Source organism: Cinclus cinclus, chromosome 5, assembly GCF_963662255.1.
Source record: "Cinclus cinclus chromosome 5, bCinCin1.1, whole genome shotgun sequence".
Taxonomy (NCBI): domain Eukaryota; kingdom Metazoa; phylum Chordata; class Aves; order Passeriformes; family Cinclidae; genus Cinclus; species Cinclus cinclus.
In genome coordinates this window covers 50158895-50170766 of record NC_085050.1, presented here as the reverse complement: position 1 = coordinate 50170766, position 11872 = coordinate 50158895, and the positions used below count along the sequence as shown (strand labels likewise).

The 11872-nt window shown below is 37.3% G+C and overlaps 1 protein-coding gene across 1 annotated transcript; it reads left to right on the top strand.

The window, feature by feature from the left end:
• Window positions 1-1604: 1604 nt before the first annotated feature.
• Window positions 1605-10584, top strand: SGMS2 (sphingomyelin synthase 2). Its single transcript, XM_062493786.1, has 5 exons — window positions 1605-2187; window positions 2901-3018; window positions 4684-4837; window positions 8747-8913; window positions 9653-10584. The coding sequence occupies exons 1-5, from the start codon at window positions 1733-1735 to the stop codon at window positions 9854-9856; spliced, it is 1098 nt and encodes a 365-aa protein (XP_062349770.1). The 5' UTR covers window positions 1605-1732; the 3' UTR covers window positions 9857-10584.
• The last annotated feature ends 1288 nt before the right edge of the window (window positions 10585-11872 follow it).

The following is an 11872-nucleotide window of genomic DNA, read 5'->3' as shown; positions in this document are numbered from 1 at the left end:
CGTTTTCTTGGACATCTATTGTTTGTGTGTTGTGCATAGATAGTTATCATACACTTGTTGATCAGGAATTTAGAGAAGGTCAACCGATGACAATGGATTTCAGAAACACTGCTGGGGCATAAACTTAGAAATGCTTCTCAGCTATTTCAGTATTATTTGAGTGAATCTCATATTTGGGATCTGAATTTTTACCTCTTCTTTTTCATTGGTTTGAGCAGTACCCATGAAATTAGTGAATTTATGTGCTGACCGCATTAAATGGTGGGATGAGGCTGGAGGGACCAAAACACAATCACTTGCCTTTCCAGGCTCTTTTTGGTTTAGATTGTCCTCTAAGCAGGTTGCATGTTGTTAAGTGTATGGTTAGGGAGGCTGGTAGCTCTAGCTGCCACCATGACAATTTAACTGTGCATAAAGCATGGCGAACTGGTAGCCTGTGTTGGCATGCAGAGGCTTGAGGGGGTAGCAGTGCTGAACTTGCTTTGCAGGAAGTACTAAAATAAGAGAGAATCACAATTTACTGGTAGATGGGGAACAGTTTGTACATGGTAATGCTATTTTTGTCACAGGAGCTGAGCAGAGTAAGAAAAATAGGTAGATCACAGCTATGTTAAGTGGTTTCACAGAACTTTAAAGATGGGGAAATTACCTTTATTTTTACTAGAGAGATGTCTGTTTGCTAGACATGAACTTCATTCTTTTCTCCTTGTAGAAAGTCTTGTAATAAAACATATGCACTTACCTGGGGTTTTTTTTAGCTTACAAAACCTTTATGAATTAACAAATGCAGCCTGAAATAAATCCTGAGTAATAATGACTCTTTTTTTTTTTTCTATTTGTTCCTGTTTAAAAACAATCTAAATAGATTTTTTTTTTTAAGTAGCTAAAGGACAAAGACAGATTCATGTCATCTGTTCTGTGTATAGTGTACCATTATGAGACTTCAGACATTTAGTGGGTATTACAGTGGCTATATAAATGCATTTTTTACTGGATGGCATATTCATTTAGATCTAATGAAATTTAATGGAGCTATCTATTGAGTAGATTTTCTAGATGAATCTAAATTAATTTGTGCCCTACAAAATCAAATTCTGTAGTGCCCTTCTGGTTTTTGTCCTACCACCTGAACTGACAAGATTTGTCTGATCTATGTGGACAAAGCATATTAATTTCTGTAGCAACCCGATGGTCAAAACCAGGATATTTTACATGGAATATCTCTAAGCAGTAAAATTGAATCTTTCTGCAAATATGGATTAGCCTTAATTCTGATAACTGATAAAGCAAGTGATGTTATGATCATTAAAATCTGTGGATCTTGTCCAAAAACAGTTGAGCCTAAGTTGGTACTCATTCTTAAACTGATATGAGATTTATCAAGTAGGAGTTGGCATGAATTATTTCACAGTAACTTGCCTTTTGACTGTGTTTGAAAGTAGACTTGGATGGAATTTAAATACTTAAAAAGCACTGCTCAGAGAATATTTTGTTAGCTGTCACATTACTAGTTAAGAAGGTCCTGAGTATCTGTTTTGGGTTTTTTTTTTTCAGATGATTCAGCTCTAGAAGAAAGATTTGTCTTCACAAATTCCTTTGAAAGCACAATGGATGCATGTTAGAGCTCTACAGAAGTCATCTAGAAACAAGAACATTGGACTTTGAGAAGTAACAGTTCAGAGAGCCCAGAAATTGGTCACTAATAAAGCCTCCTTGGCCATACAGCTTGGAAATGAACACCATTGAGACAGCAAAGCTTGAAGAGCATATGGAGGGTCAGCCAAATGAGACTTCTAATGGCTACTCACGACCTACTCTCTCAGTTAGTGAAGAGAATGAAAGTGGCACTAGCAAACCAAAGGGCTTATCTAATGGCTTGCGTAAAACAGCAAAGAAATATCCTGATTACATCCAGATTGCTATGCCTGCTGAATCTAGGAACAAATTTCCTCTGGAATGGTGGAAAACAGGCATTGCCTTTGTCTATGCTCTCTTCAATTTGATATTAACAACTGTCATGATCACTGTGGTCCATGAGAGAGTACCTCCAAAGGAGCTAAGCCCTCCCTTGCCTGACAAATTTTTTGATTACATTGATCGTGTCAAATGGGCTTTTTCTGTATCAGAAATAAATGGAATGATACTGCTTGGATTATGGATATTCCAGTGGTTGTTTCTTAGATACAAGTAAGTTAGCAATATGTTTTTTTTCCTCTGCTGTATGTTTATATTGCTCATATTGGGTAGAAGAAATTGTACAGTAAAATCTGTTAACAAAATTGTAGAATAGGGCTGGCAGGAAAATAGCAAAGGGGTGGCTTATTTACAAAATGTTCTAGTGTCCATGCCAGATAGGAAACTACAGGTTTTCTGATTATTGAATAATGTTTTTAAATTCTGAATTTCTGACTATGTTGTACTAGTCAAATTTGTTCTGAGATCAGACTTTTCAAAGTGTGTTTACTGACCTGGGGATGTTCAAACTGAGAATCTTGATGATATAAGAATCTCATTCAAATTTCAGGAAGAGCCCACTGTCCTCTACAGGAAAATGGAACTTTTCTCCTGTGTCTTTGTTTGCTTAAACTATAAATATTTAAGTCAAGAATATGGTTATAGTATGGGACTAAAAAGTAAAAGGTCACAGAGTTGAGGAAAAACTTAGTTTTCTCAGAGGAAAAATTCAGTGAAGTTACACTGTAAGGAGCTAACAAGACTAAAAGATGAAGAGGGACGTTTTAATATTTCACTCAGAGAAGTGTAGGGTGAAGAGCTGGGGTGAAGCTGTTCTTTCATTCGAAGGATTTAGCTATCTCATGAAGCTAGAAGTCCGTAACTGTTGAATAACCTGCATGTAAACTTTGCGCTCAATCTGTTTTCCCCCCTTTCCTTACTTTCAGATCAATAGTGGGACGCAGGTTCTTTTTTATAATAGGAACTTTGTATCTGTACCGCTGTATTACCATGTATGTTACCACTTTACCTGTGCCTGGAATGCATTTTCAGTGTGCACCAAAGGTAAGAATCTTTTCCTCTTGCTTCTTGCCTTGGTCTCTGCATCAGTCCTGATGGCTCCTTAGAACAAACAGAAGATAATGTTTCAGATATTGCTAAGTAACACAAGGTACTTTCAGTCGATGTCTTCAGAAACATAGGCGGTGATAAACCAAAACTTGTGTGATAACAGAGCCTCAAGTTGCTGATGCAGTTGTGTGCTCCCTTTCAGAACATCTTAGGCTGAAATAAGTGCTGTTACTAAATCAATCAACTTGCTTCTGAGGTTCAAGCTAATCACTCTTAATACTGTAACAATATTTTTTTATGGTAGGATACCCAAGGTCAGTACTGTAATTCATAGTCTGATGTGCAAGTTGGTTGCTGTATCCCTTTGAAAATCCACACTGTTATGTGCTTTGCCTAGTTTCTCACACTATTTGGTCAAGAGCTATTGCAATACCTGAAGTCAGCTATCTGTCTCTGCTTCCAACCTGCAAAATGTATAGGAATGTGACTTAAACAAGTTCAGCTGCATAAATGAACTGATACATATAGAAATGTGGATGTGCTAATAGTTTTACAAAAATATTTTTAAAATTTAGTGACACTAGTGACATAAAGGAGTTGTTACTCCCACTTTAGGTTGCTAATAAAAAGTTGTAGACTTAAAATTCCTTGGAGCAAATTATTGTGTTGGCTGTACTGAAAAAAAGTATTACCAGTTTAGTGGGGGGATAAATTTGTCACCTCTTTGATAATAAGATTTCCAGTCTTGAGTTACAGCATTGTGGCTGTTGTCTTCTGCATTGAGACAACTTAGGGATATAGTGGATTCATTACTTCTCTTATGAATCGGTGTCTGTTTGAAAATGCTTGGGAAATGACTATGTAGTAGGCTGTGTACTGAGGAGTGAGAAGAGGTAATCAAAGGAAAATGCAAATGTCTCTGCTGAAAGTGCATTTTGCTAGCATTAAACCAGGATTAATTACTTGAACTGTGGAAAAAACACTTGATAATTCTTCTGGGGTTTTTTGTTTTGTTTTGTTGTCATACATGACTATTTTTCTGATTATGGAAAACAGTTATCCATTTTTCTTGGTTTTTTTTCCCTAGAGTTAATTTAAAACAGCTAGATAAAACTGCCTAGTATCTATGAGAAGTCAAAAGCTGGTCCTAATACATGCTTTGAAAATGTACATCCTCCAAATAGGAATTCAATCCTGACTGGATTTATAACTAAATCTAAAATGAAATGAGTTTGAAGTTTTTACTCAGAAGCCCTGGTCAGCTCTGAACAGAATAACAGAATTGGTATGCAAGGTTGTACCAATTTTGAATGGGTTTCATTCATTCTGTCAACTGCTGCTATGAGAGATCTAGCCTTACAAATTTTTAATGTTTACCTTTTCAGTATATTCCGCATCTCATTCTCACCCAATGCATATTTTAAAATAGCCTGGAAAAGCATAGACAGAATGCTAGTGTTACCAAACTGATCTTTATCACCTGTCAACTTCAAAATGCATGCTTATTTATTTAAGAATATGTGAAAGAAACCTGAAGAAAATGAGAATAATTTGTCCTTTTACCCCTGTCTCCCTGACTGTGTGTTTGGGCAAGAAGTTTACTTGAGTCACTTATGGTGTATCTTATAATTTATTTTATACTTCTTTCTGGTGTTCTAGTTGAACGGAGATGCTCAGGCAAAGATTCAGAGAATTCTGCGACTGATTTCTGGAGGTGGTCTATCCATAACTGGATCACACATCCTGTGTGGAGATTTCCTGTTTAGTGGACACACTGTAGTATTAACGCTGGTCTATCTGTTCATCAAAGAGTGTAAGTGATTGTATTTCAATGCACTTTCTTGTTCATATTTATTGCACTGGGGAAATGAATGACAAAAGTACATGTAGAACTACTGCCCTCTTAAAGTTACTTGTCAGTTGTACAGGCTGTATTTTTATGAGTTTGAAACACAAATTAAGTGGAAATGGAACTGTGGCTGTAGTGAAATCCTAAAATGGTTGAGGTTGGAAGGGACCATTGTAGATTATCTAGCCCAACCTCTCTGCTCAGGCAGAGTTCTGTAGAGCAACATTGCATAGGGTTGTATCCAGACAGTTCTTGAATGTTTCCAGTGAGGGAGACTTCATAGCTTCTCTGGGCAGTCTGTTCCAGTGCATGGTCACCTGAACAAGTTCTTCCTGCATTTAGGTAGAACTTCCTGTGCATCATTTCCTGCTTGGTGCCTCTAGTCGTATTACTTGGCACCAATGAGAAGGGCCTGGTTCTGTCCTCTTGACACCTTCCATTCAGATATTTAGACATATTGATGAGGTTTCCTCTCACACTTCTGTAGTGTAAGCAGGCCTATTTTCCTCTGTCATTCCTCATAAGAGAGGTGCTCCAGTTTCCTAATCATCCTCCTAGCTGTCCAGTGGATTTGCTCCACATCTGTCTTATACTAGGGAGCCTGGAACTCCAGATATGCCTCACCAGACTGAGTAGAGGGTCATGACTACCTCTGTCAACCTGCTGGCAATGGTCTTACTAATATGCCTCAGGCTACTCTGCCCTTCTTGGCCATAAGGGCACTGGTCATGGACAGCTTGGCCACCAAGTACTTCTCAGCAGAGCTGCTTTCCAGCAGGTTGGCCCCCACCCTGTAGTGTCGCACCAGGTTCTTCCTTCCCAAGTGTAAGACCCTGAACTTGCCCTTGCTGAGTTTCAAAAGGTTCTGCTCTGCCCATCCCTTCAGTGTGTGAGATCTTCAGGGCAAAACAACACCACTCCTCTGAGCTTTGTATACTCAGCAGTCTTGCTGAGTCTGAACTCTATCCCTTCATCTAAGCTGTTGATGAGTAATTTAAACAATACTGGACCCAGTATGAGCCTTTGGGTTGACCTAGACTGTGCCACTGATTAAAAACTCTCCAAGCCCTGCCATTCAGCCAGTTCTCAGTCCACCCTCACTCATTGTCCAGCCTTGCCTGTGAGGATGTCACGGGAGACAGTTTCAGAAGTCTTGCATGAAGTTCCCATAGACAATTTCCAGTTGTCTCCTGTTACCTGTCTAGCCAGCTGTCCACATTTTAAAGGCAATCAGGCTGGTTAAGCATGACTTCCCTACGGTGAATCCATGCTAACTACTCTTGATCACCTTCTTGTCTTCCACATGCTTAGTGATGGTCTCAAGGGTGAGCTGTTCCATCACCTTCCCTGGGATTGTAGTAAGGCTGACTAAAAGTGTTGTGGGCTTTAAGGGCTAAATGTGGCTAAACATGTCAGCTCTATCTTTATATAAGTGTTTATTGCTTGATTAAAACAAGGTAGCTTTTCATCATTTGTTGACAGGTTATTTAAAATTTGGATAAAACATGCTGTAGTAATTATGCACACTAGCTCTGTGCAGGTTAGCTGCAGGGAGTTGTAGGGAATTTTGTGTCTTGAACACAGCATCATTGCACACTTATACTGCATCCAGAAGCAAAGTTACTTTTCTCAGGTGTCCTGTACATTAGTTTCTGCAAGCAATGAAAAGTTAATTCATGCTCTTTGGATGTCTTGTGCACAAGTCTCCTACTTAATGCTTCTTGTAGTTGGTAAGAGTTTGGCAAGCATGCAGAAGATGCAGTTATGGTTTCCCCCTTTGCTTTGTGTTACTCTGGGGCATGGGAGGAAAAATCTTCTGTGCTGCACGCAGAGCATCTGTTGAAGTGTTAGAGAACTTAGCACTGACTTCTAAATCTAATATATAGTAAGCAGTGCTTCTCTCCTGGGAACTTGGCTGTTCATGAATGTGTTGTGGGGAGTCCCCTTCTCAGTTCACATGTTTGGAGTTGGAATCTTCCCTCCTGTTATTGTATCCCAAACTATGCAAATGCTAGCTTGGCTCACGGGAGTGCATAATTCTCACTGAAACAAAAATAAGACTAACCAGCATTCGTTTGCCTTCCTTTTATTAAAATGTTGAGGGAACAAGGTGCTGCAATGCTTCATTCTGCCTTAAACAAAAAATAAGCACAATATAAAAAGGGCCTTCTGAATGTTACAGACTCCACATTGCAGATTTGAGATGTTCTTCTTTGAACAGTGATTTAGGATGTTAATTATAATCTGATGATTCTTAGACCTGGGTCTTTTCTGTGATGTGAATATTACTGGGAGAATGGCATTTGTAACTCACCAAAATTACCAGAGCAGTATTAGGAAAATTGCCTGATAGCAGAGTTGTTTTGTCTGTTATGTTGTATTTTAATGCTATTCATGTACTCAGTTGTATCAGGAAAGATGAAGACAGCCCAATATTTTCTGGGCTAGTTTCTCCTGTACTTTATACTATAAGGGGTTGGAACAATTTTATCATACAAATTTTTGTAATAAGCTCTTTGACTGCTGCCTAAGTATTAGGAATATATTTCACTTAGATCGTGCTCTGTGAGAAATGCATAGTTTTCCTGTTTTTACCTCCCATATAATGATCAAAATATAGTCTGAACCAGGGTATAAGCCCTGTAATTGCTCTGAATTAGAGTCTGCTTATGGCGGTCTTTTTTTGCTCTTTTGGTAACATGTCTTTGGTGTAAGAAGCATTCTGAGGTTTTTATGTTTTGGCTTAGTGCAGTGTTTGCTCTGCTCTTCTCTTCCTTTCATACTCTGCCATTTTTTCACTTACTCTTTGCACAACAAATTTTAACCAGAGTACTTACTCATATTTCTAGTATTTTCAGCCTTTGTCTTGCTCAATGCTGTTTTCATCAACTTCTTGCAATTACTTGGCTTCCTATCTTAAAAAAAAATCAGTAGGTGGGGATCTGTCTGCAGTGTTTTGGGGAGACTTAATATCAAAACAATAAATTTTCTTTACACCAAGAAGTGGCCCTACAGTTAGTGTTTTACACAGGCCTCTGAGAGCCTACTGGTTGAGATCAGTAGCTTTTATTGGTATTGTGTGAAAGTAAAAGCTGACCATTGCCCCACAAGGCAAGAGGTGCCAAAACCTCCCACTGTGAGCGAAATGAAGCCAGTTAGCCTGTCAGAAGTTATGAATGGTCATTTTGACACTGAGGGCATTTTTTTCAATGGGGAAAGAAGTACAGGAGAACTTTTCCACTGAAGTGGCTGAAATGCATTTTGGATAGCTTTGCTCCCATTTGTTAAATCTTTCATTAAAGGGTATAAATTCACATACTGTCCTTTTCTGTACAGTGTATTTTGTTTCACAGAACTGAAGGCTTCATGCAAATTAATTAAAACCTAAGAATTAAAATGGGTGTCCTTTTCTGTTTGTGATCTCTGCTCAGGTTGTATCAATTCTAGAGACTTGAGTTTACTTGACTATAGACTGTGAAAAGAGAAGATTAAATATACTCAAGTTAAATAGCCAGAGTGTATGTTTTACCTCAATTTTGTCTCTTCCTCTGCACCCTAAATCCTTGAAATTATTTATCTGGAAGACTTATTTTGACTAGAAAATGGGTGGGAGTGTTGTCTAGCTAATCCACCTTGTGCTTGCCTTAAAAAGTAAAAACGCCTCAGTTTGCAAACGGTAAGTTTGCATAATACATTATGTAGATTCATACAAATCAAAACAGGGAGTCTGTACCAGTGTAATATGAGTTAAGTTTTCAAGTTTAGTAGCCTTCAATTACTTTTCTTATCTTTTCCCCTTCTTTTTGTGGATTGTTAGAATAACAGAGATGGCTTTTTTGCTGTTTTTTTCCCTGTCCTCTCCCTGTCTCACAGATTCACCACGTCATTTCTGGTGGTATCACTTAATCTGCTGGCTGATGAGTGCTGCTGGCATCATTTGTATCCTGGTTGCTCATGAACACTATACCGTAGATGTCATCATTGCCTACTATATCACCACACGACTCTTCTGGTGGTACCACTCTATGGCTAATGAGAAGGTGAGTGGCAAATACCTTCACAATCAATGTAGCCTGCATTTTTTACAATGGCCTAAAGGTTAAAATTAATTCTTAATTTCAGAATAAAAATAGATGTTCCATATTGTAGTTTAAACAGAATGGGCAAGGAGTTCCACTTCATTGTTTGTTAAGTTAATGATTTGTCTTGAAATATTTTCTGAGTTTTTTAGGTTTTAATGCTGTAATTGATGTATAGAATAGCCCTTCATCTCAGCTTATAAACAAGCAGTAGTTGAGTAATAAAATTTCTGGCCAACTGAAATTATCTAGACTGTCCTACAATTATAGTGACAATTCTTTTATAAATGTCATTAAAGGTACACTGTACAGAAGGTTGCTGCTGCTGTTGTTTCAATAACACTTTCAAGTACAAACATAGCTCTTAAACCCATTTAATCTAATTTTCATCTACTGCTCATCAGTGGAAACAAGACATGCCTGAAAGCACTCATATTGAAAAAGGCTTGAGTGCTTTGTTGTCCCAAATTTTGCACAGCAACAAAGCATCCCTTTGTGGTAAAGACGCTCAGTTTGTAGTATGCATTTGGTCTATAATGTCTATCTCAATTCTGTGTTTTCTAAGCTAAATACTCACTTTTGTTGCAGAAGTGCATGCAAATGCATTGCATTTTTGCTGTTGTCTTGACTCAGTGTAACTGATAATAAGCCTTTAAACTGACAGTTGCCTTTTCCTCTTTACATGCTTGTGCCAATACAGACTTTAAAGGTGTCATCACAGACGAATTTTCTCTCTCGAGCATGGTGGTATCCAATATTTTATTTCTTCGAGAAGAATGTGCAAGGCTCTGTTCCTTGCAGTTTTTCCTGGCCAATATCTTGGCCTCCCAGCTGCTTCAAATCTTCATGTAAAAAGTATTCACGGGTTCAGAAGACAGGAGAAGACAATGAAAAATCTACCTGAAGAAAAGGAAAGCATCTACTGTTTTTTTTATTTTTTTTTTTACCAAAACGTTAATGCTGTAACCAAAGTTCTTAAGACTGAAACTGAAGAAGTGGACCAAGCTTCTGTGCAATTGATGGAAAGACAATTGTAGACATATATTGCATTTCAGATGTTTTCTTCTCATTGGGCTGTATAGACCTGTTCTACTCTTCAGTGCTAACAAAATGCACCACTGATGGGATTTTTTTTATTAAAGAAAAATTGGAGCAGGACTTTGCTTTATTAATGAGATAGAGGTGCCAAAGACCACAGTAACACTTCCATTACTATCACCCATCCACAGAAGCACCCAAAAGTCTCATCTTCAGAGCTCTGGAGTGTGTGAGGGCAAAAACATGCTAAAATGTAAAGGCACAATATTGGCATATTGAGGTGTATAAAAAAATAACACAATTGTGGGAAGTGGTTGTTGCATTATTCTTGTGAGTGAAGGGTAATGCCTATGTGACTGGTACAGCTGGAAGCGAGGCTGACTTTTTTACACACTGTGGGTATGAATATCTTATGAACTTAAAATACTACTTAACAACATTAACTCCCATGTATTGTAATATATACCAATTTTTACATTTTTATTAGTAATTTTATATTTAAACAGTTTAGAAGTAGCTGCTAACATCAGAGCTCAAGGAGCCTAAAATTTTATTTTTAGTAAGGGACACAGTTTCAACATCTAAACCTTGAATTGCAGCTGGCCTTGTGCATATAGCTATACAGTGCCTGTCAGCATATATAGGTGCATATATACACAAAAGCACACACCTTAAACAAAATTATTTAGTGAGAAGAAGTGATCATAGAGTTCTTGATGCAGGCAAAAGTTGTATAGCTCTCACCTGCATGAGGAATGCAAGGCCAGGTCTAAAATGGGGCTACATTTAAAATGTTTTAATTTTAGTAGCAATCTCTTGCTGAAGCTATGTAGCAGGTTTGCTTGGGAGCCATAGTTCTCAAATTTTGAGATTTCTTTTGTCATTTACTTCTCGACACGTTTGACTTACTTTAAAAAAAAACTAAACAAAAAAGTGTTAAGGGGAAATATCTACAGCAGCAGCATTTCTTCAAATACAACCTAAAATCATTTAATACTAAATGACACTGTGGCAGAACTCAAATGTATATTCCCTTTTTTTCCCAGGGTTTCAGTCCAGCTAAAATGGCTATTTAAACAACTTGGCTGAGAATGGGGGAAATTACCATGGCGTGAACATGTGAAAAAAACTACAGATTAACAGCTGCCTATTTCTTGTTAGTTTATGTTGTTTTGTGTTGTTGTAGAAGCAAAGTAGAAAATTAGCACACCATGTTGAGGCATTGGTATTGTATTAATTTCTGTAGTTAACTCAGATCTTCACTAAAACCTAATGAAAAGATAAAACTGCTTTAAGTGTTGAGATAATACTAATATAAATGAAATGCTGCATATTTTAAGAATGTCTTGAACTGAGTGAAAAGTGTGAACACAATTTAAATAATGACAACTTTTTTAAAGTCCAGTTGAAGTTATAAAATTAAATACAGAGTATTCAAATATAATCACTCTCAGTTATGGGGATCATTGCTCTGAGTTGTACATGAGAATATTTTCGATGTGCATTATCAAAATGATACAATAAAAAGTGTTCCTTTCAATATATTTTTTCCAAAAAACTTAGTTAAGAAAGAAATTCTACTGATGTTTGGTTTCATTATTTAAAATGAGCTTAGTAGATGCTGACAATGTGCCCCTGAAGTTGTGTGTGTATGGGCATATCTGTGCTTTCATTTGCTTGCTTCTAGCAAACCTTGAACATCTAAAAAGCCAGTATCAAAACTTATGAGTCTTTTTTTTCTCCATCATATAAATGAATCTCTTCAACACCAGTCAGTAGATCTTCCAAGATACTTGTTATATTAGTACTACTTCATAATTTAAGCTAAAATCTCAGCTTTGTGGTATCTTAAATACAGTGATGTTAATCCACTTGTAGTAAT

Bases quoted from the DNA above. Each gene is read 5' to 3' on its own strand.
- SGMS2 (XM_062493786.1), top strand. From the start codon at position 1,733: ATGAACACCATTGAGACAGCAAAGCTTGAAGAGCATATGGAGGGTCAG. The intron at 3,019-4,683 runs GTAAGAATCTTT...CTGGTGTTCTAG, and splicing joins ATTTTCAGTGTGCACCAAAG to TTGAACGGAGATGCTCAGGC. The intron at 4,838-8,746 runs GTAAGTGATTGT...CCTGTCTCACAG, and splicing joins CTATCTGTTCATCAAAGAGT to ATTCACCACGTCATTTCTGG.